The sequence below is a fragment of the Syngnathoides biaculeatus genome, chromosome 13 (assembly GCF_019802595.1).
Source record: "Syngnathoides biaculeatus isolate LvHL_M chromosome 13, ASM1980259v1, whole genome shotgun sequence".
Taxonomy (NCBI): Eukaryota; Metazoa; Chordata; class Actinopteri; order Syngnathiformes; family Syngnathidae; genus Syngnathoides; species Syngnathoides biaculeatus.
In genome coordinates this window covers 11,469,054-11,492,787 of record NC_084652.1, presented here as the reverse complement: position 1 = coordinate 11,492,787, position 23,734 = coordinate 11,469,054, and the positions used below count along the sequence as shown (strand labels likewise).

At 41.3% G+C, this 23,734-nt stretch overlaps 2 protein-coding genes across 5 annotated transcripts in view; both read right to left on the bottom strand.

The window, feature by feature from the left end:
- tcf3a (transcription factor 3a) overlaps positions 1 to 696 on the bottom strand; it is a 35,602-nt gene extending 34,906 nt beyond the window's left edge. The window contains exons 1-2 of one of the 3 annotated variants that reach the window (XM_061838331.1): positions 409 to 696; positions 18 to 120 (exon numbers count right to left, since the gene is read on the bottom strand). The gene's annotated coding sequence lies outside the window, so the exon portion shown is untranslated. Of the gene's footprint in view, positions 1 to 17 lie in introns of all 3 variants that reach the window. The other 2 variants (XM_061838332.1, XM_061838329.1) reach the window with 2 other exon arrangements.
- Positions 697 to 5,066: 4,370 nt separating this feature from the next.
- Positions 5,067 to 23,734, bottom strand: part of LOC133510439 (organic cation/carnitine transporter 2-like) — a 20,211-nt gene continuing 1,543 nt past the window's right edge. Inside the window, exons 3-11 of one of the 2 annotated variants that reach the window (XM_061838334.1) lie at positions 16,800 to 16,986; positions 13,222 to 13,408; positions 10,977 to 11,080; positions 9,090 to 9,244; positions 8,362 to 8,533; positions 7,363 to 7,504; positions 7,142 to 7,236; positions 5,688 to 6,178; positions 5,067 to 5,271 (exon numbers count right to left, since the gene is read on the bottom strand). In XM_061838334.1, the coding sequence (XP_061694318.1) occupies positions 5,090 to 5,271; positions 5,688 to 6,178; positions 7,142 to 7,236; positions 7,363 to 7,504; positions 8,362 to 8,533; positions 9,090 to 9,244; positions 10,977 to 11,080; positions 13,222 to 13,408; positions 16,800 to 16,888 (1,617 nt within the window). In that variant the 5' untranslated portion in view covers positions 16,889 to 16,986 and the 3' untranslated portion in view covers positions 5,067 to 5,089. Of the gene's footprint in view, positions 5,272 to 5,687; positions 6,179 to 7,141; positions 7,237 to 7,362; positions 7,505 to 8,361; positions 8,534 to 9,089; positions 9,245 to 10,976; positions 11,081 to 13,221; positions 13,409 to 16,799; positions 16,987 to 23,734 lie in introns of those variants that run through there. The other variant, XM_061838335.1, reaches the window with a different exon arrangement.

The window sequence follows — 23,734 nt, the reverse complement described above, 5'->3', positions numbered from 1 at the left end:
AAGGGGAATAGACTCACCCTTAGACATGTTTTCACCAGGGATTTGACACGAGCCGGCTCGACCTCAGTACGACAAAATGTGTCTCATGTCACAGATTCTCAACGCAGCTCCGACAGCGCACTTGGGGGAAACACAGAGAGGGTGCGTTTGCATCTGAGGTGACGCTATCGGCACGCTACACGGACATCAAACGACACTTGGTTTGCTGCCTTTCACAAACTAGGACAAATGATCTGTTGTAGATTGCGGTGGGGGAGACACGCAGGCACATACGTCGCAAAAAAAAAAAAAAAAAAAATCTATATTTAGAGTGGAACTCCATTTTCCTAACACCGCACTCCACCCACGGGTTTCGCATTCACGGACTCATCTTCTTACACAACCACCATAAATTTGGAAATGGGTTACCCCCGTGCAGCTACCCACGCATCAGGTACAGTATGGTAACCAAGGGCATCCTGTTATGACTTGTGGTTTCCTGTTTCCTGTGGAAAAGAAGAAGAAAAAAAATACAGGAGTGCTGTGTTTTACAATTCAATCGTGAAACAATCTTGTCTTTTGCCGTTTTTGATGAGATCTTTGCAAAGACAGAGAGGCAGAGAGAAACTTGCAGTTTTCTTCGCACTGCTCCGAGACTCTTGACGAGCACAGAAGAACAAAATGCACAAACTAAAATGGAGGGGGGGGGGGGGGGGTCAGGGAAGAAAGGCCTATTCACTGTTATCTTGACCTTGGGAGAAAAGGGAGGGTGGTAGAGCCACCGAGACAGGATGAGGCAAATGAAGGGGGGAAATGAAGACGCAAGGTACATTTGAAAAAGTCACACAAGAACAGAGAACTATTGAAGTCGTAAAAAGTACACAGAAACTGTGGAATGATATTATAAAAGAATACAGACAAGATTTGTTTCCATAACAGCTGTCTTAACGCACACACAATTTGCATACACAGTGAGGAAAATAAGTATTTGAACACCCTGCTATAAGCAAAGCAAATTTATGTGCATAGCACATTTGATTCACGAGGTAACTGAATGTGCTTTACATGATGAAAGGCATTTGAAAACAAACCGCTGTCGCTGAGAAAAATGGAGTTTCAGATCCCTCCAAAGATTTTCTATTGGGTTTAGGTCAGGTCTGGCCAGACTCAGCCACGACCCATCTTCAATGCTCTGATTGAGGGAAAGAGGTTGTTCCCCAAAATCTTACAATGCATGGCTGCGGTCATCCACTCCTTAATACAGTGCAGTCTTCCTGTCCCATGTGCAGAAAAACACCCCAAAGCCTGATGGTGGAATTCTGACCCTCAAAGACCTGTTAGTCCGCCTTTAAAAGTCCACCTCCACTCCAAGTATTATCCTGCATCAGATGCACTTGTGTGAGGTCGTTAGGTGCATAAAGACACCTGTCCACCCCATACAATCAATAAGACTCAAACTTGTAACATGGCCAAAACCAAAGAGCTGTCCAAAGACACCAGAGACAAAATTGTACAACTCCACACGGCTGGAAAAGGCTACGGAGAAATTGCCAAGCAGGTTTGTGAAAAAAGGTACACTGTTGGAGCATAGACAGAGGAGTCATGGGAGAAAAGTTTGTGGTCAGATGAGACCAAAATTGAACTTTTGGGTCATAATTCCACTAACCCTGTTTGGAGGAAGACGGATGATGAGTTCCATCCCAAGAACACCATCCCTACTGTGAAGCATGGGGGTGGTAATGTCATGCTTTGGGGGTGTTTTTGTGCATATGGGACAGGACGACTGCACTGTATGAAGGAGAGGATGACCCCAGCCATGTATTGTGAGATTTTGGGGGAACAACCTCTTTCCCTCAGTCAGAGCATTGAAGATGGGTCGTGGTTGGGTCTTTCAACATGAAAATGACATGAAGCACACAGCCAGGAAAACCAAGGAGTGGCTCCCTAAGAAGCATATCGAGGTTCTGGCGTGGCCTAGCAAGTCTCCAGACCGAAACCCAACAGCAAATCTTTGGAGGAAGGTGAAACTCTGTGTTTCTCAGTGACAGCCAAGAATCCTGTCTGATCAAGAGAAGATCTGTGTGGAGGAGCGGGCCAAAATCCCTCCTGCAGTGTGTGCAAACCTGGTGAACAACTACAGGAAACATCTGACCTCTGTAATTGCAAACAAAGGCTACTGTACCAAATATTAACATTGCTTTTCTTAGGTGTTCAAATACTTATTTGCAAGTGTATCACACAAATCAATCGTTAAAAAAAATCATACCTTGTGATTTCTGGATTTTTCTTTTTAGATTATCCCTCTCACAGTGGACATGCACCTACGATGAAAATTTCAGACCCCTCTCTTTATTTCTAAGTGGGAGAGACTTGCAATATAGCAGGGTGTTCAAATACTTATTTTCTTCAGTGTACAAGAGCATTCGTAAAATTATACTACTAATACTCATACTACTACTACAACTACTACCACTGGTACTTGCAACCCTGATATGGGAATGACCAACTCCCGCGTTATCCATTCTGCGCAATGTTTTTATTCCACATTGTCTGATTCTGCACAAAGCCTCCAAATGCCAAGGGATGAACCCAAGAGCAATAACAGCAATGGGCATGTGGTCATGTGTGAATTTGAGGCCCCGTGTTTGTGTGAACAGCATGAAAAAGAAGCTCATGTGAGCTACACAAACCTCCCGCCAGGGTACCTGAGCATCCCTCACCACAGGGGTCAGCAACATCGCTCCTAATGAGCAGCTCCACCTTCCCGTGGCGCCTCGAGTTTTTTTTTATTGTCAATGCGTACTCGCTTAATTGTCTTGGCGCAAAACCATAACAGGCCTCTCTTGTATACGTTTCCAACAAAGAATGTTTTAGGAATCATTTCACGACTTGTGTTGTTTGTTTTGTTGAGACAAAATATTCTGTTGTGGTGAGTGGGGAAAATAACGGGAACTGCATCCTCTTGTTCTTTTTGTTTTTTTTCTTTTTTAGCTTATCATCAGCCTGCCCCCCTCCCTGTCGTTTGCAATTCATTAGCAATCAAAGAGCCACTGACGAGAGCCCAATCTTAATTACCCTCCCATTTGCATATTTGCATATTAATGAATGCAGACGAAGCTGTTTTTCTGCTGCAGTAGTCTACCCCCCCCCTCCCCAACCCCACCTCCCTTTGCGTCAACATTGCTCAGATAGCCGCCACACTGCAACACTGTGCGTCTTTGTTGCGGCTCAAGGCCTCCTTTTTTGTGTGTCTGAGAAATTTCTTGTCATTACTTTGAGTGTGGAGCAAGTGGTTAGACCATTGGCCTCACAGTTCTGAGGTTCGGGGTTCAAATCCCAGCCCTGCCTGTGTGGGGTTTGCATGTTCTACTCATGTTTGGGTGGAACTTTGGCTTCTTCCCTCCCAAAACTTGCATTTTCAGTTCATCAATTCATTATCAGACACAACACTGTTGTTACCATAACAACAAGAGGTTTGCCCTGAGTCTGAAAAAAGCAAACTCTGCTTCATCATCAAATTCTACTATTTATTCGCCAGTTAGAGTGAGGATCTGTTAATGTGGCAAATACCTCACCGCTACCGCATCCATAACTTCACAAAACAATCTCGCCGTTTATCAGAAATTAACATGATGTCCCTTTCGGCCTTGGCATGATATCATGTTTGTGTCACACAAAAACAGTGGATCTTCATCCAGCCTAGCTGCCAAGTCACATTACAAAAATCTCATCGCTCTGCTCCAGACAAAGATGTCACAAAAAAAGTACTGTATATGTACTGGAATAATGTTATTCCTGTCTCAGTTTATTAACACATTTACTTATAGAGTGAAATCTGGGCTTACATTTAGTTGAACACAGTGTTTATTCTGATGTCAATGGCAAAAAAGTGGACGCACAAGTTTGTGGTACCTTCTACCATCCAGTGGACGAGCATTAAATTGTTCTGAGTGATGAACAGAGATAAGCAAAAAGATGAACAAATGTTTAGATACAATATTTGTTGTGAACAAAGAGAAATTGGATACTTTCTTGCGGGACACCTGGTGGTTTTTCACAGCTCATTGGTTGGGAATTACTTTCAAAACATTATTTACGTGTGGTATTGGGTGTATTTTGGTTGTTGTTGTTATTGATTTACTTTGTTGGGGATCAGTGACAATATGGCTAAAGGTCCAGAAGCTATTGGCACAGAATAGCATGTGTTGTCATTTTTATGCTGCACAAGAACTATTGTCAGTGTTCCTCTACTTTGCATCCCTGGAAGAGGAAGAAAAATTAGACTGTTGTGCATTTTGTGTTTTCTAACTATAATGTCAAAGGTTCGCTGTAGGAAACAGGATACCAAATATTTTAGTTTATTTTTGCCTCTTAATAAGCAAGGACTGTCTTACACATTACAACGACGTTCATGTTTTGAATAATAAAATGGAAAGACAAATGTTATGATGCAATCGAAGGCATTTTGTTCAATGTTTAATTACAAAAATATATTTGAGCTTTCTCTTAGGTGGCAGGTAAACCCTTCCTCATAATGATGAAGTGGAAATGATGGCTACACGCTGCCCCCTTCAGTCTGCACATTGGTAATGCAGCTGTAACGCGCAAAATCCACCGAAAAACGACTATTTCCCCGGTGCTTCCACAGTAAAAACCGAAGGCCAAAACGCAGGCATTATAAGCAACAAATAAAATAAAATAAAAACGGAATCCCCACACCATACAAGACTTCCATGCACATTTTTATGTGTTAAAGACAATGGAGTGTGAACAACTTTGGAGCAAAACCATTTTCGAGCGGTAATACCGATAGGAAATTTAATTGTCAGCAGAGGGCGCTGTTTCATCACTCTTACCTGTCTTTTCCTTGCAGGGTTGCAGGCAAGGGCATTTCCTTGGAATCCAACAACTTTGAAAGGAAAACAAAAGGAGAAAATCGTTACAATCATTTGTACATATTTGACAATATTTCAATACATCCCTTGAAACGAAGACTCCAAACTAATTTGGCAAGGCCATTTTACGTCTCAATGTTTCATTGTCTTAGTTACGCAACGTTATATTCGTGTAGTCTACTACATTGCCGGTCAGGAGGAGACATATATTTCTGTTAATCACCGTTCATATATTGTTGTACAACAAAGACAGCAATGTACCTTTGAATAGGTTTGGTTTCACTGATGAGATCGGGAAATTTGCAGTTTCTCGTGTCTGGGAGCAAGATACTAAAAATAGCAGCTACGATGCTGAATGAACCAAAAATGATATAAGGGAGTATGTTGCTGTAAATCCCTGGAAATGAAACAAACAAACAAAAAAGCACACCATTCTTTTACGATGAATAACATATAATTTGAGGATAACCAACATGAAGCCTCATTTTATCTACTCAGTGATTTTTTTTTTAACCGTTCATATTTGGTTGTGTTGTCAAAGCCCTCTTCTCTTTGGTGTGTCGAATTTGGAAGACATTTATTTTTACTCTACGGGACTTGCAGTGTGGTACGTGTCACCAGTCAAACAAAGATTGTCCTGTTAATAACACACCTTCTTCTTAATTGTAGATCATAAAACAAATGTTGCCATTTATTTAAATCTCTTGTTTCTGGGGTGGTTTTGCCCAATTCAGGGACGTATTCAAGTTTTGTATGTACTCTTGTTATTATTTTTGGACAATACAGTACAAGGGAACTGAAAGTGACACTCGCCTATGTAGATGACATAAGGGGAGATGATGGTGCCCAAGCGTCCAGCTGTGGACAAAACTCCCAAGCCTGTGTTCCTGACCACGGTGGGGTACAGCTCGGTGAAAAATACGTAGATAAAACTGTAAGCCACAGACACACCCAGCTTCCCTAAAATAACCAAAACCTGAAATGTGGCATCCATGTCTGTAAAAGAAAAACAGAGGAACAAACAACAGCGGGTTTTCAAACAATATTGTACGGTAGAAAGCATTATCAGCATTAATCTGAAACACAAACCCTCCGGGACAAGTTTAACCACGAGGAGCGTTATTCCAGAGAATACCAGCGTGAAGAACAACAGCGTGGGCCGCGGAACTCTGTTGATCAAGAACCAAGTGGAAACATTTGCCACCGCTTCAGTGGCTGCCGAAACGAGGGAGTTAAGGTAAATGTTTCCTTTCAGGTTACTTGTATTGAGAGAGAGCCCAAAAAACATCATGGTGATCGTCCACCTGCAGAAATACACAGGCAAGACAGGGCGAGGATAGAAGGCACCATTTGACAAATGCGATACTTTACAGAAATATGCCTACGCACTGACTAGCCACAACTTTATAGCCACAGGCTCCCTGTTCATTTTAGCATTCAGTAAAGATTTTAATAGTGCCCTACAGTGCTGGTTCTATCAAACATTGCACCATCACAATCATGTTCACTTAAGACAGGGGTGTCAAACTGATTTTTCTCGCAGGACACATTGTAGTTACAAATTCCCTCAGAGAGCCGTTATGACTTGAAACCATGAAAATCATTCGCCTCATCATATTTACTCATGAAATTTATGAGCTAGTTTTTGGAATCAGAAATCAAGGGTAATGGGTTTTTCAACTATTGATGATGTTTGGTAACAGACTAATGCTTGCGATATCTCAACGTTATCATTTATGATATGACCAATTGGTACAGATTTGAACAAAAATCATGGGAGTTGATACACATGATGTACCTTCGCCGGCCACATAAAATCATGCGGTGGGCCAGATCCGGCCCCCGGGCTTTCAGTTTGACATCTGTGACTTAAGATATGAATCTAAATTTAGCAAAATAGTTATTATTGTGGTTGTTGTGGCATTTGGATGAACCGACCAATCTATTAGAAACAGCTCTCAGTTTACAGTAATGCAATGTTATTACAAGACTGCAAGATATAACTAATCTCATAATCCTATTGTTAAATTACTAACCATATTGTAAATTAAAATTGAACATGATTGTCTTTGTCATGGCACAACATTTGCTCCAGCTCTTATAGTACCTGTTTGCAAGTGTAACTTAGTTATATATTGCCGGTCCATATCTAAAATCTATTGACAATTAAACAACAAAGAGTGCTTCTATCGATTCTTTGTACAAATAAGAAACGGTTGGAAATGTTTTCAAACAAAATTGAAATGGACATGTCAATTTTGAATTACCATATGAAAAAGCCAAGACCTGTAATGTTCCTCAGGTTAGCAGTGCTTATCAGGTCCATAAATGTATAGATCCGCTTATCCTCAACTGGTTTTTGCTGGATCACATGCAAGCCATAAAAAGACACAAAGTAGTCATTTTGCATATGGAGCAATATCTCATGATCAAATTCAAAGGTGCCCATTTCCTGCCTATTTCATACAGAATAAAAAATTGTACACACTACCAATACCAAGCCTTCAGAAGGCTTAAATATGATGCCTGGTGCCGGGATTCTGTTCATTTTGGCAGCTTGCCGCACGATCGCGTCAGCCTCCTTCACTCGCCCTCTCTGTAAAAGCCAGCGAGGTGACTCCGGAATCAGCCTGGAGGTGATTGAAAACATCATTTTGCATAATTAAGTCGCAGAACTGGAATGAATTCATACAGGTTTTTTTTAGTCGCAGCACAAACGGTACTGGTACAGCTCAAAAAATTTGAAAAAGCTATACAAGTCTATTTAGTTCAATATTTATATACATTTACATTCATGAAACATTTGGGAAAATACAGAAAAGATTCCCACCTATAAAAAAAATACTTTCATTGTGTCTTCATTGTTTATTATGTAATATTCTAGTTTCCTGAGATGGTATGTTTAGGGTTTTTCATTTACCTGTAAACCTTAATCATCAAAATTATAAATATAAAACAATTTGGAAATATAGTATTTCACTAAGTGTGTGTACAGTAGATGTAGACGTAAAAGTCTTCTTCGTTTATGTCTATCGCCTCTGTGGCCAAGTCGTGCGTACAGTAGATGTAGACGTAAAAGTCTTCTTCGTTTATGTCTATCGCCTCTGTGGCCAAGTCGCACACAATGCGAGGTGCTGCATTTAATTACTGTAAATATATTGCCCAAAGTGTTTAATTCTTTACACAACATTGAATTACACTCTCACAATTTTTAATTACAATATTAAAACAGTACATAACGCCATGTTTTTTTTCTTTTTCGGGGAGAAGGCTGCAACAGAATAATGGGGTTTCCATTCGTTTCAGTTGGGAAGGATAATTAGGGATACAAATGTTTTGATAAAAAGAGTGAGAAACTATCTCAAGGGATCACCATACAATAATTTAACATCACTATTGTTATTATTATTATTGTTAGTAGTAGTAGTAGTAGGATTGTGCTTGTATTGTGTGCTGATGTTTGGATACTTAATATTGTCCTTCCTACCTCCAAGTAGCGATGTAGAGAAGGCCTGGGACAGCGCTAGCAACCAGCAAAAGCCTCCAGCCTCGAATGAAGTAGGCAAAGAGTGGCAACAGGGCATAGCCGATGCTAAAAGTAAGAGTAAGGCCCAGTGTAGAGAAACGTAATCTGGCAGACTCACACAGCATCTCAGACCCTAACAAAGATAGAAAGATGGAACGTAAGTACCGGACAATTCCTATTATCCACTTCCGTGACCCTTATCATCCATCCATCCATCCATCCATCCATCCATCCATCCATTTTCTTAGCTGCTTATCCTCACGAGGGTCGCCGGTAGTGCTGGAGCCTATCCCCGCATTCAACGGGCAGGAGGCAGGGGACACCCTAAACTGGTTGCCAGCCAATTGCAGGGCACATCGAGACAAACAGCCGCACTCACAATTACACTTAGGGGCAATTTAGAGTGTCCTATTAATGTTGCATATTTTTGGGATGTGGGACAAAACCCAAGTGCCCGGAGAAAACTCACGCAGGCACGGGGAGAAGATGCAAACTCCACACAGGTGAGAACGGTGAGGCCAATGCTTTACAGCTGCTCCACCGTGCCGCTCCCTCATGATACATCATGCTCAAATTTAAATGTAGGTCAGCGCTTCTGATAGAGCAAAGAAGGCTAAAGAACCCCTCGATGACCCAGCACTCAGAGAAACGAACTGGATGTTGTGCACACCACAGATGCCTCGTCTTACCCAGAACCAGTGATGCCATGTAGGTGGAAGAATGGCCCACTCCTCTCAGGCAGTTAAAAGTGCAGAACATGAGCCAGTTGACAGAGGTGGCCTGGATCAAGGCGATGACGGACTGTAAGCCAATGGCGAAAAAAAGCACTCGCTTTCTCCCAAACCTGTTCACAATGTCAACAAACATGATCACAACATAATCAATCAAATCTCATCAAAAGCCTTTATTATCATTATACAGACAACAACACAACAAGCGCTTCTCCACAAGGTGCTTGAACTAATAAAATCAAATCAAATAAAATAAAATAGGAGAGCATCTTAAATATGAGGTAACAAGGCACAGTTATTCCTAAAAGTACTTTAAAATAAATAAATACCGTAATTTCCAGCCTATAAACCGTAGCTTTTTTCACACGCTTTCAACCCTGCGTCTTAAGCGGCAAATTTGTGCATTTTTTTTCTAACGACCCCAAGGGGGCACTCAAGTGGAAAAGGTAAGAGTGAGATCGGTGGAATATATGTGCCGAGGAAGTAACTTTTACCAGTCCGGCCCTGTTAGCGCTTGCATGTTACTGCCATGTCTCAGTGATTTTTACCAGTGTTTTTTTTTTTTTTTTGAGACTTGGCCTGCCGCAGCGGCGCTAATGTTAATGTGATGACGCTACCGTTAGTGCGGCAATGCTAGCATTAGCGTGGCGGCGCTAGAGTTAGCGTTAGACTCTGTCTACCGTCTTTGTAAATATCTCATGTTTCAATGTCAGTTTCAATGTGGCCACTTTCAGGTTTTACACGGCTGCGGCCCATGTATGTCCCAAATGGTATTTCCTTTACAAATGTACTGGGTAGGGCTTATAACCAGGTGTGCTCTGTAGGCCGGGAATTATGGTGCATAAATGAAGTTCAGGGTGTACGCCGCCTCCTGCCCGATGACAGCTGGGATGGGCGGTGGCACTCCCGTGACCCTCGTGAGGATAAGCGGCTAAGAAAATGGATGGATGAATAGAACATTCATACGAACCTCTCCAGCCTCCGCATGCTTCCGGGTCAAGTTTAAATTGATACCATCGTACCGTGACACCCACATCTGAAGGTGCTAAGTATTAGCTTCAGGTTTCAAGCACTTCCCCAATCTGATCCATAACTAACGGACTGAAAGTAAAAACTATTTTCACGAATCATATCACAAAATCTAAGCATTGTACTATTTATTCATTTATGCCTTACAATGGTTAAATGAACTGAAGTACAATTTATTGTAACTAATAAATTGTTGCTGTCCATAAAAAGAGTCCAAACAGTGACATGTCGTGTATACTTTCAATCTATGTATTGTCTATCATCTTACTGTCTTGTCAATTCACTGCACAACTTGAAATGAGGATTGTTTGACCAGCAACCAATTAGCTAAATGGTGACGTTAGCGTAGCTGGATTGCGTCTGCAGTTTCGCAGTGATGGAACAAGAGATACATTTTCTAGTTGGAGTGTCTCTTTTTTTTTTTTTTTCCAGCTGCATGTTGTCATTCTCCTTTTCATCATTTGCTCAAAACCTCAATTCAAATGGGATCATATTATAATCTCCACCCTTCACGTTGCATTTTCAAGAACCGCAAATAGGTTGAGGTGATCGCATTTTAGCACAAATGGGCGAGGTACGTCGGAAAAGTTTCAGGCCTAGTGTTACTAAAGATATTGTGTACGTCAAACCGAAACTAAAAATTTCGCTTCAATGTGAGCCAGATGATCAACCAGCACATCCACAAAGAAATCCTGCAGTGTTTACTTCATTCTCGAAGAGGAGGGCATCTAGGACGTAAATAAGCTTAATGATTTATACCCATTGCAAGATGAACAAAAGTTAGTTCAATTTTAACTTGCGATTTGAGCGACTTGCCGGTCTGAGAGTTGACCACCGAAGAGGGATCCAAGCAGGACTCCGGCAAAGTACGCAGAAGTAGAGAAGGGAACCTTCCATGCATTTTCACACACCAGCTCCCACTGCAAATCACAGGATAACAAGGTGGTAAATGTACCTGTTGACAAATTATTACTAATTTGCTTCGGTTTTTAATCAACAGCTGCCTGCGGTACCTTGCTCTGCTTTTGTTTGCTCATTTCACAGCCAGGTGGGAGCAGACCAGCAATGGTTTTTTTTTAATCTTACTTTTTTATTTTTATTTACTGGAAGTGAACATTCTTCCAGGGTGGCACGGCTGGAAAGTGTTGGCCTCACAGTTCTGAGGACCCGGGTTCAATCCCGGCCTCACCTGTGTGGAGTTTGCATGTTCTCCCCGTGCCTGCGTGGGTTTTCTCCGGCCACTCCTGTTTCCTCCCATATCCCGAAAACATGCAACATTAATTGGACACTCTAAATTCCCCCAAGGTGTGATTGTCAGTACGGCTGTTTGTCTCTACGTGCCCTGTGATTGGCTGACAACCAGTTTGGGGTGTTCCCCGCTTCCTGGCCATTGACAGCTGGGATAGGCTCCAACACTCCCACGACCCTTGTGAGGATAAGCGGCAAAGAAGATGGATGGATCGTTATTCTGCCATAAATTCAACAAAGCTCCCGAATCCCAAGCTAATAGGTCAGCACAAGATGATGGGGTTGTGCTGGTGACTCGCTCGAACTGTGCCCGGGAATCAACCTGGATGGTCACACTTCCCGTGTCTTATAGGTTGATCTTCCTCAGGTGTGGTGGATTCTTAAACATTAAATTAGAAATATACATGGAGACTGAGAGGGGTGATTTTTACAGATTTTACCACCAGCACCACTACTCTGGGTCATACTGACCATTTTAACAAATATGATACACGTCATTTGATTGAAAAAAAAAAAACAACAAGATTTTTTTGGGTTGGGAAGAGGGTGTGTGTAGTTATTAATGAACAGTAACATTTCAGTTTGCTTTGAGATTTGTAAGCAGATATCAGACAGGCACTTAACCACGCCTCCTGAAGTGACGTCACGCCACGTGCGCTGACGTAAGACAAACAGTAAAAAGGGCAAATACAATACAATACATTCTGAACTGAGACAGACTCTATGCTTCTGATTTCATTCAAATCAACGATATATTATAGATTCTAAATACAATATATTCTTAACTGAGAACGACGCCATGCTTCTGATTTCATTCAATCATTCACACGTAGCAATGTTATGCTAGCGGAGAATGTCTCATTCATTTATACGAGACGTGTATTAAAAATCAAATTTAGGGCATATCTTCGTGCAAACACAGCCTGGTTAACTTTCGGGCGCGAGCCAGCAAGAAATCGATATGTTTGTGCAGTCCGATCATCGCTAAATATCGCTCAACAAAGAATAAGTGTGTCAATCGTTCACACGTAGCGGTGTTATGCTAGCGGAGAACGTCTCATTCATTTATACGAGACGTGTATTAAAAATCAAATTTAGGGCATATCTTCGTGCAAACACAGTCTGGTTAAGCTTCGGCCGCGAGCCAGCAAGAAATCAATATGTTTGTGCAGTCCGATCATCGCTAAATATCGCTCAACAAAAAACGAGTGTGTCAATCGTTCACACTCAGCAGTGTTATGCTAGCTAAGAACTTCGAATTCATTTATACGAGGCATGTATTGAAAATCAAATATAGGGCATACCTTCGTGCAAACATGTGTTCCGGTTGATATTAGATGGATTTAGTTGATGATGCGGTCTTCCACAAAGTTTGATCCATCGAAGGCATTTTTCGTACTGGGTCTTTGGTTTTGGAAAGGGTACGAATCGAACTCCACCAACTAGCCTTTCAGGATACCTGTTGTCACTATTACAAAGTCCGTGACTCCACCTCATAACCATAGTTTTTGTTAAATAACCCAAATACGCGATAAAACGCTAACTAAACCTATACTGGACCATGCAATGTTGTCTGAGAAAATGGCGGGAGCAAAAACGGGCTTTGGTTTATGCAGATCTCTGGCCTCTGATTGGTCAGTGACGCGGATTGCGCAATATCCACGGAGGGGTCAATTGAAATACATGAGCAACGCAAAAGAGACACTTTGAACTCTTTGCTAACTTGACGGCCCCGTGCACGCATATATTTAGATGATATATGATGCATTGTAATATATTTGCATGATGCATTGCGCGTCGGCTGTTCACTTACCTCAGACACGATGGTGTACCTCTCGGTGCTGAAGAGCCATCCATCCACGCATCGATCCGTGCCGTTGCTCGGTTCGACTGCCTCGCTCCAGTTGGTGCCCACTTTGTTCCGATGACAGCTGTCGGCTCCAGCCCAGTTGAAAGAATCCACGCCGTGCGGGTCGAGTTGCGAAGAGTTTCCCCAAGTCCTGCAGAAGTGAGCCGGCGTGTCCGCGATGAAGACAGACAGCACTCCCATGTAGCCGCACGGGATTGCCGATAAACTCAACAACGCCATCATTAGAATTTGGAAGCGGCCAAATACTCCCAGAAAGGCTGTGGCGCCGTCGAAATCATGGCACGTTTCATCCGACATTTTCAAACTCGATTTAAAAAAAAAAAAAAAAAGACAAACAGCCAGAAGGAGCTCCAGGCAGTTACAACACTTGCATGAGTTCAACTTACCACCATCCCCGCCCCACCTCCAACCTACATACGACAATACAGACACCAAACACTTATACAGTATATTGACATTTGCGTTCCAGCATGACAACGATAACCCTTTCACAATCATAATACAAATTTGAAATGAGGATAGGTCAAAAACCTCTAGAATTCAACATTGAAAAGCATTTCGGTCGTCTCTGCTGGTTGGGTGATTTATTTGAGAGCTGTCAAAATATACAAGCCGGATGAAGGTTGGAGAAAAAATAGATAGGTACGCTTTTAAAACTAAAGCTCAAATGACATGTCGCCCACAAGGAACCAGAATCAGAATCAGCTTTGTTGTGCAAAGGGAGCAGTTTAAAGTGACTAATCGTGCGATAGTCTACAAAATATATTAAGAATACTTATACTGATTGTTCCAGCAGGATGTGAGTGTGTGTCCCAACAATGGCACAAGACAAAAAATATTAGGCTTGCTGATCAAGAATTTCATGACTTTAATGCCAGAGGGGAAAAACTGTTCGAATGCCTGCTGGTTTTGACTTGCAAAGATCTGTTGCGCTTTCCCAACAGAGGCACCTGGCAGAGTCAAATATTATTTTTGGCAATGAAAAACAAAGCAACTGTGCAATTTTTTGGGGAGCATGTAAGACATCCTCGATAAACTTTTCCAGAAAACCCATTAAGTTTTAACTTAGTGTTTTTGCGTTATACAGTATATATATATATTTTAAAAGTAAAATAGAGTGCTATTTTTGTTATTAAAACCTATTACAGTGTAGTTGTGAGTGTATTTTTGTTGGGTTGGTATGAGTTAATGGCATATCCATGCAATTGAATTGGGAAAGATGATTTCAGTGATTTTGAATTATCCGGCGTGGTCTAACTGAATTCATTAAAATACACTTCAAAACCGCATGAGTCACACTGATAACAATCTAAGTGGACACACAAACAGAAATATTGTACTGTAACTTCCGTCACTAAACTATTGCACAACTACCACAAGATGGTGCTATAAGTATGGTGAAATAGACGACGTGCACATTTTATTTTTTAGAAGGCTGTCAGAGACCCTTTGAGACATTTCACATGGGTTAAAAATCGATGCTAAAGTCTGAAAATACCACAAAAAGCCAAAATTAATCAGTACAGCTGTGGTCAAATATGCCCAAGTCTGATGTTTTATCTACATACACTGTTATGTATTGCAAATATGTACTACTGTATTTCGAAATATGCTGTATTATTTTGAAGCACAGCTTTAATGTTGAAACATGTCCATTCTTAGTTAACTATATAATACTACAAAAGTCTAGTGTAGAAAATCTGTGTGTGTGTGTGTATGTGTGTGTGTGTGTGTGGTGGGGGGATAGAACACCAAATTGGACACTTCTTTTAAAATAAGGAAATCCTTAGTTTCTTAAAATTTTCATCCTACTTCATAAATTCAAAGTGGAAATGTGTTTGCTTGTCAATTTAGAATCAAAATATATATATATTTTTTTACATATGCATAAGACCCTTCGAAGACCAATTCCCAACTAATTTCTATACAAGCATTTTTTGATTGTGTGTAATATTCGAATTTTCTCAAGATCGTGAACTTGAAGTTTTCATTTGTTTTAAGATATAATCCAAATCAAACTTTTCACTCCGTATAATGAAGCATTACAATGTATGACATAAGTTTTGGTGTTTCAACTGAGCTAATGAATTTTTTTTTTTTTTTTTACTACATTCGCATTTATTGAGATGCACCTGAAGGTATCAATTGAGTCCACCCATAGTGGTCTTTATTTCTAATGGCATTCTGTAGAGATGTCTAATTGTAATCCATCCATCCAACACTCCATCCTTGTTAGTCGCTTATCCTCACAAGGGTCGTGGGGAGTGCTGGACCTTATCCCAGCTGTGAATGGGCAGATGGCAGGATACACCCTGAGCTGGTTGCCAGCCAATCACAGGGCACATAGAGACAATCACAGTCCAGTAGAGTCTCCAGTTCATGTTCCATGTTCTTGGGATGTGGGAGGAAACCGGAGTGCCCGGAGGAAATCCACACAGGCACGGGGAGAACATGCAAACTCCAGGCGGGTCCGGGATCGAACCCGGGACCTCAGAACTGTGAGCCCAACGCTTTCCAGCTGCTCCACCGTGCATCCTCCAGTGCATAAATCCGTAGCATATTTGCAGCAAGATGGAGTGGCGTGAAATGAAAAAGTAAAATGAAAAATATAGAAAGAAAATCTAAATATTTATGAATGAATTTGAACTGGGTGGTGTAGCATCATTGCTCCGTACAACATCAATGACCTTTCTTCTCTTGATCCCCAATCCTTGACTGCGTTGTTTAGGTCGATCGGTAACCATGGCAACCCCCTCCGGCCAGCACGTGGCAAAGTCCTCCGACCTCTAACCCTTGGCCCGGGGGTCAGGAAACCGGGTCACAGGGTCAGCACTTGCGTGAAGGCAGTAAAAGCACTTCAGTGATTGGCTATCATTTGCCCTTTCCATACCCTCATCTATGTAATTGGCATAGTGAACAACTGGGCCCTTTGCACATTCTTAGCGCCACCTTAACCTGTTTACACTGGATGGAGTGGAGCACATTGGCTGCCCGAGTGCGGTATTGGGGAGCCCGATTTGTGCCCGAGATCTGCTTTTGTCACCTTCATCGCCGCCGCTCCACCAATCAGGGAGGAGAATCCAACCGCGCAAAATCAACTGATGGAGTGTCATGTTCCTTCTGGATGATTACAGTCATTTAAATGGCAGGGTGACAGTGAGGAAGGCGTCACCCCCCCCCCCCCCCGCGTGAGGGGCACTTGGGCCTCACCCCTAGCGTGCTTTCTCCCCCCCCCCCAATGATCAATGCTTCCTCCGCCAGCGACTTGTCAATATCGCTACATTAATTTGAGGGACTGTGTGGCGGAAAAGACAATAGGTGGGGGCGGGGCTCCGGGAGCAAGCAGGTAAAAGGAGGCGGTGGGTGGTGGTGTTGGTGGGGTGAAGTGGGGGTGGGGGGGTGGATAGTGGCACATGGGAGACAAGGACATGGGAAGGAGAGAGGCAGGATGGCGAGAAATGAGAGGAACATGAGGTAATGGAGGAGAAGCAAACAAAGAGGCCGTCGTTCCAGTCATTTACCTTTTTAACACCGATTTCGCCAGTTCTGATTCCTTCCAGTAGATATTTTGTAGATTTACAACATCGAGGTTAGCCATCAATTCTCCCATCGGGCTGAGATTTGCGACACGAGAAGTTCCACCGTTGGCTCTCCACAGATGGGCCAGTTCAATGAATCTGTGCCATTTGCATCCTCATGAAATAAAACCTGCAAATGCGGGATAAAAGTAACTGAGAAATATATTTTCATTAAGACAAGTGATCCTAGTGCATATTTAAGAAATACAATTTAAATGATTAATTTATGCTACCTTAGACAGTGGAAAAATAGCATCTTTTGCCTGTCCCCATTTCTCAAAATGAGACTTTACCATTAAAACTAATAATTTCTTCTTTTTAAAAAAACACATTTGTATTACTCCTAATCTCAACAGTACTTTACTTTCTTAATAAAGAAGAAAATCAAGAAATGTATACATTTACAAGTCAAGTCCCTGGGATTTCTTCTAACACATTAACGTAAAGCCACAAAAAAATTGGAATATTCCACTAGCCATACGGTCCACAGGAATTTGCATTATTCTGAGAAGTAAAAAGATTCACACATTAATTTTTTTGTTTATTAGCTGATAGTGGTTTTTCCACAGAGGATAAAGAATATATGCCAGTAAATATTCTCTTATTGATTGCATACATGTGTTGCTCCACCTTGTGTGTTCACATATCTTTTGCTTAAAGTGTTGTAAACCTCAGCTATTTTTTTCCCTCCAATATTTGTGAGTACTGGCAAAACTATGTGGCATTTCCACGAGTATTTTGAACAGGAAAAATACTGTACATGTATTATATATGTACCATCAAATCAACATAAGTTTAAGTCAATCAATGAATTCAAAGCTACGTTAATGGAAGAAATATTACAAGGCTCTTGCTACTGTGTACGCCCCACCTAATGTGGCCAAAGACTTCCTGCTGGCGGTAATAAAAATGATAAGGTGTCCAATAACTATTTCCTCTTCTGTCATTCTGGCGTCTTTGCTTTGGGCTCTTGTGATATTTTTTTCCGGGGGTCACATGACCTTTCACCTCCCATTGCACCCCCGCTGAGCCGGCCCCGCGCGGATTACACAGGGGAGCGACTAAAAGTGTCCCCGCGGACATGCGCGCCATTGCCGGCCGGACGGCAACATTTATTCGCCTAGCAAAACAGCATCTGCCTGGTTAAATAAATGAGGCCGTGCGTGTATTTACAATAATGTGTAAAAGATTTAGGACTCAATTATTTTTTAATGAACCTTTTCAGAGCAGTTATTCTGACATTGTAAATAATATATTTCTTTATGTATCGGTTAGGGGTGTGCATTTTTCTTATAATATTTAAATTGCAGGCTGCTCGCCGAAGGCCTTCAGCAGGATAAATGGAAGAAAATGGATGGAATGGCTTCTGCTGTTGCCCCCCCCCCCTTAGAATTTCCACTCTACAAATGATCCATTAAAACTAATCGCTAACTTTACCCCTTCTGTTAATAGATTTGCATTTGCAAAGGTCTTTACAGAGTTGGCAGCGCTCTAACACAAGTTTGTCTCAATAAACTCAAAAATGCATTATTTCACTACTTTAATTTATGAAGTAAAACTCCTAAATTCCCAAATTCAGATGAAAGTGGATTTTTGCGTTAGATTTGGGGGTCGAGGAGCCTCTTGTATAGATTTTGTGCACCAGCTGGACCTAGCACTTACCAAATCTACCAAATGCTGATTAAAAAACCCTGAAGTCGTTGTGTTTGATAGGCCAGCAAGTTCCCCAGGCCTAAACCCCATAGAGAATCCATGGAACATTACCAATAAAGAGGAAGCAGAGAGATGCCAGACCAGACAAAAGCAGTCAAAACACGCAGAGTTTCCATCCCACCGTAGTGATGTCACAGAGTGATTGCCCCCATCCGTGAATGAACAAACTTTTCAGAAGGCCAACATTTTTAAATCAAAAATCATTTTGATATAAGAATCATTTTTCTCCATATCCCTGCGATTGGCTGGCTAACCAGTTCAGTGTGTACCCCGCCTCTTCCCCGATGGTAGGCTCCAGCAATCCCGCGACCCTCGTGAGGATAAGTGGCTCAGAAAATGAATGAATAAATCTTTGTGTCATTATTGATGTCTACTTTGCTTATGCAATTTTATGTCGTAATGATGGCGTTCCTAGAAGAGCTATTGTATTTTTGTGGGGGCAGTACATGGTATAAAAAAAAAAAATCGAGAACCACTGATCTACGGTACATAAAATAACAAATGATACCATATGTTTTACACAATATTGAAGTTATACTTTACACAGTGCTTTAAACTACAAATCTACTCGTAGCATAAGCCTTTTACACACAAGTGTAGGTAGTGCTTGGCTAGCACTTGTGTGCAAAACGCTCACCTTTTGCTCAAAGACTTAATTGCTAAACATTTTAAAAGTCCTCGGGCTCAACTATCGAGTGAGCCTTGCTTGAGTGAATATTTCAGCCTACAGGAACTCTTGGAAGTAATGGTCTGCTAGCTAACTTCAACTGCATTGGACTCAATAGTTCCTACACATTCCAAAGATTTTTTTGGAGGCCAATGTTGCGGGAGTAGGGGGGAAGGGGGGCGGTTGGGGCGGCTGGCTCACACTTTCAAAACTTCGTTAAAACTGAGGAACATCTGGAACATTTATAAATTGCACCGGTGGATACACTTGCGGATACATTGTGTGTATTTCCAGTACGCGCTCCAGATTTCCCAGCCCTCCTGCGATCTAATGGGTTATTTGTCATCCGCAGAGTAAAGGATTTTTAAAAGTCAAGCCAGGCCCCACTCCCTCTCTATCCTTGCTCGCCCCACCACCCCCACACCCCCTCCCGCCCCCTCGTTCCCACTACCCCCCCTGACACTTGCAATGGGAGATCGATGGCTTATTGATCAACTCTCTCTATCGCCAACCCACCAGACTAATCACCTTAACACCAGCGTGGCTCTCTCTCGCTCTCCCTTCCCTGTTGCTCACAAGCACAACTTTTAAAGTAACCGAACGTTGAACGTACATGCCTTCGTCTCCTTCGTGTCGTCAGAATTTGGCAAACTCACTCTAATGTGGCCCCGGTGACTGGTAAAATGAGAAAAGTGTAAACCTGGCAAGCGCCGCTTCATCTATTCCTCATTTCTCTCAACAAAACCTTCTCTGTCTTCATCTTTCTCTGTCTGTCTTTGTTCGAGGCTTAAAATCAATCGAGTGTATGAAAGTGGTATATTTCTCACATTTTCACTTCCATCCATCTATCCGGTGTACATGTGGGTTAGAGTATTAAGTACAGGTACAACACGAAGCCCTGATGATTATTTGAGATTTTTAAAAAAAATGTTAGTGAAGAGTTCATGTGTAAAGAAAATATTCCGATAACGCATAGAGTACTTCCTTGTGAGGTATTAAGAATACTACTTTCTTGACGTATGAGCACATGCTTGTAACTCTTATCACTTTTTCCACATTGAAATGAATGGAAATTCCATTCACCAACTAAAACCACCCATCCATTTTCTTTGTCGCTTATCCCTACATAGGGAGGAGGAGTACACCCTGAACTGGTTGCCAGCCAATCGCAGGGCAAATGGAGACAGACAACAGTCGCACTCACAATTACACTTAGGGGTAATTTGGAGTGTCCAATTAATGTTGCATGTTTTTGGGATCTGGGGGGAAACTGGCGTGCCCGGAGGAAACCCACGCAGGCACGGGAAGAACATGCAAACTCCACACAGGTGGGGTCGGAATCCAACCCGGGTCCTCAGAACCATGAGGCTAACGCTTTACCAGCTGAGCCCCAACTAAAACCCCAGCCCAACAATGTTGAATGTGTTTTTTAATTATCGATCACTGGGGCACAGTATAGTACAGACAGAGAGACACACACCAAAAAGGGTGTAATCCAGCACCAATATTAGCCATTGTTCATGCCTGTTAACGTTGGTATATTGTCTGTCTATATGTGCTGCTTCACCGTTTGCGTGCAAATTGCCATTACTTGAAGGGTGTGAGATTCATTAGCCCATCTATGGCGTCTTGCATTGTTCACATTAAGCAAATAGACATTAATAAGGAAAGGTTCTATGGTTGTTCTTGTTGTTATTTTTTTAAATACACCTCTCATGTTCTTTGTTTTATGTTTTTCATTTGTTAATTCTTCCGCTCTAAACTGCTCGGTCTGTGTTGTTGTTGTTGGATTTGGAGCAGGCCAACGATGTCCAACGCGTCCCTTCAAGCTTTATTGCAGCCTATGTCTCATAATCTGTTGCTTTGGCTCTGTACGGGCAAGATAAGAGTTTTCTCCTCCCAAGGCTTTACCTGCTCCGAGTGCTCAAATGAAAAAAAAAAAAAAACGTAATCCCCAGGAGGAGAATCAAAGCGAACCTTTGGATATGAAATGATTGAAGACGATGTTATGCGGTTGTACGTGCAATGGAAACAAACGGACGTGTGTGTTCATTTGGCATGTTGATTCTAACACAAGATGAAATTGCATTTAAAAAAAACGAAGGCGCTTGAATGAATAACTTTCCAGTTAGTTAAGCGCAGAGGCAATATTGCGTCGCCGTACTTAAACACACGCAGCAATTGATTGACCGTTCGGGCTCAGTACGTCTTTTCATCTGTTACTAAGCAACCGCGCCTGAGAGGCTGCGGATTCAAGCACAAGTTTTATTCCTGCGCAGGTTCGGTTGGTAAACGGACAGGCGATTAATAAAAATGTCATCATAATGTGGCGAAATGTCAAACGAAGCAAGGAGGATCAGAATCTGAGACCGTCACAACACTTTTGACACTTGATATGAGTCTTTTTTGGGGGTGGGGGGGGGGTGAATTCCATGATCAGTCAGTCACTAAATCTGAAAGTAATATTTGACGACTCCGTCACGTCACCTGTTGGGTGAATATCTTCCTTCCGGTATTTCAAAACTGGCGTTTAAGAAATCTGGCAATGCTTTATTTACATTGCCGAGTGAGGTACACATTTTCTCAACCATAGTAGATTTATGTCTAATATCTACATTTTATGTAAACCTGAACTCTGTGGTTCATTTTGGAGAGCACACATATCGATAAAAAGCTAAAAACCAACATTTGCTTCTTAAGGTTATTTTTAAAAAAATATATATATAAAACTTTTGCATTAATTTTTTTTTATCTGATAGATTTTAAAATGCCAATCAGAGTTTGACCCTCAGATTTTGTGAATACCATTAAGAGGCTCTGATTAAAAATAACTCAAAGAAACAACCTCAAACATATTTGGAATAAACAGAGTTTATATCACAAATTCGGTAATATTGCAATACTTTGAGAAATGACGGAAATTTGATTTCTAGATAATTGTTTCTTTCATTTCTATTTTAGTTTCATAACTTCACGGACACGCCGTTGAAAGGTTTAGAAGTCAATTAATCAGTTCAATGACTTTTGCATCTTTTAAAAATTGATCTGATTTACAGCCCAGATTTATTGATCAAATATGGAAGATCTATTTAATCCTTGGCATTTAATACTTACATCTCACCCGTGATTTTGAGACTGAGGTTGTGCATAATGAGGTCAACTCTGCATCTGTTGTCCGCAAAAATAAACACATTTTGCTCCTCGATACTGTTTAATATTTTATATGCGTTTCCAAATTCAATTAAGTTTATTCCAAAATAACACCCCATATACTATGGCATCGAAAAATGAACATTTAGAACTATGTATTTAGGGTATATTTAAAGGAAAAGGACATGGATGTATGATTTTAGAAAAAAGAAAGTGGTTTTAGTCAAATAAGCGAAAGAAAAGAAAAGTGTACATTTTTCTTGGGTCGCTTTGCTGTTGCTTCTTACTTCCCATCAGCCACTTCGACGTAGACAAACAGCAAGCCACGACCATGACCAATTATCATTATCAATTTTTAGTTCGTTAGACATCAAAACACGCTGCGTGACACTTACTTTATCCGGCGTGTTTCTGTCGTCTCGTTGGCAAAGAATCAAGTTGCAGACACACACGCACAAATGGGAAAAGAAAAAGAAAAGAAAGGGGTTAAAACGTTTCTGTATTTAGGAAAGCACGCCGAGTGAGAGTGAAGTGATCGATGATCGATACATCGAACTTTGCGATCAATCCCGCAACTGGGGAACAAACAGCTTAACCACGGAGCTTGATCATATCCGAGAAGAACGCGCTTATTGTTTGTGCTCTCTTTTGCAAGCGTCTCATCACGTCCTAATTAAATTCGCAGCCAGAAATGCAGAAAGAATGTCAAGCTTTGCTCATGAGAGGCCTCATCTGGAGATATTCGAAAAGTATCTGTAATTATTTTTTAAATAACTTGTTAGGCGCTTTATAATTGGCGAGAATTTATGCGTCCTCAATTTGTAATTTCAAATATATTTGGAACTTTAACATTTTAATTGTATTCATAGTAGGCCAGGCTTTTTTTTATTAAAAAAAAATAACCTAAATAACTGTTTTAACAGTGATTCTAACTTGAATTTACCGGCAATATTTTTGCAGGATCGAAAGACATTTTAAACATTTTAGTGATATTTGAGAGAATATTACTCACACACGCTTACACACAGTGTAGTATTTTATTCTCTGTTCGTTTTTTGACGGTCAATGAAGCCTTTAAAAAATTTTATTGAGGCAACTAATCCTATTTTAATAGTTTAACTTGATTGGATGTAAAGACTGGTTTATTCACGTACTAAATTTGTATTTAAAGTGTTAAAATTGCTCCCAAGAAATAATGCACGACAGCCTCCAATTAAGTCGACCTGCGTTAGATCGAAGGAGGCTTTAGTTTATGAAATGGTGGCGTTTTATTTGATCTTTTTTTTTGTGTTACGTTTTTCATTCACGGATGTTCACCGGGAAATTTTGACATTTGGGATTAAAACGG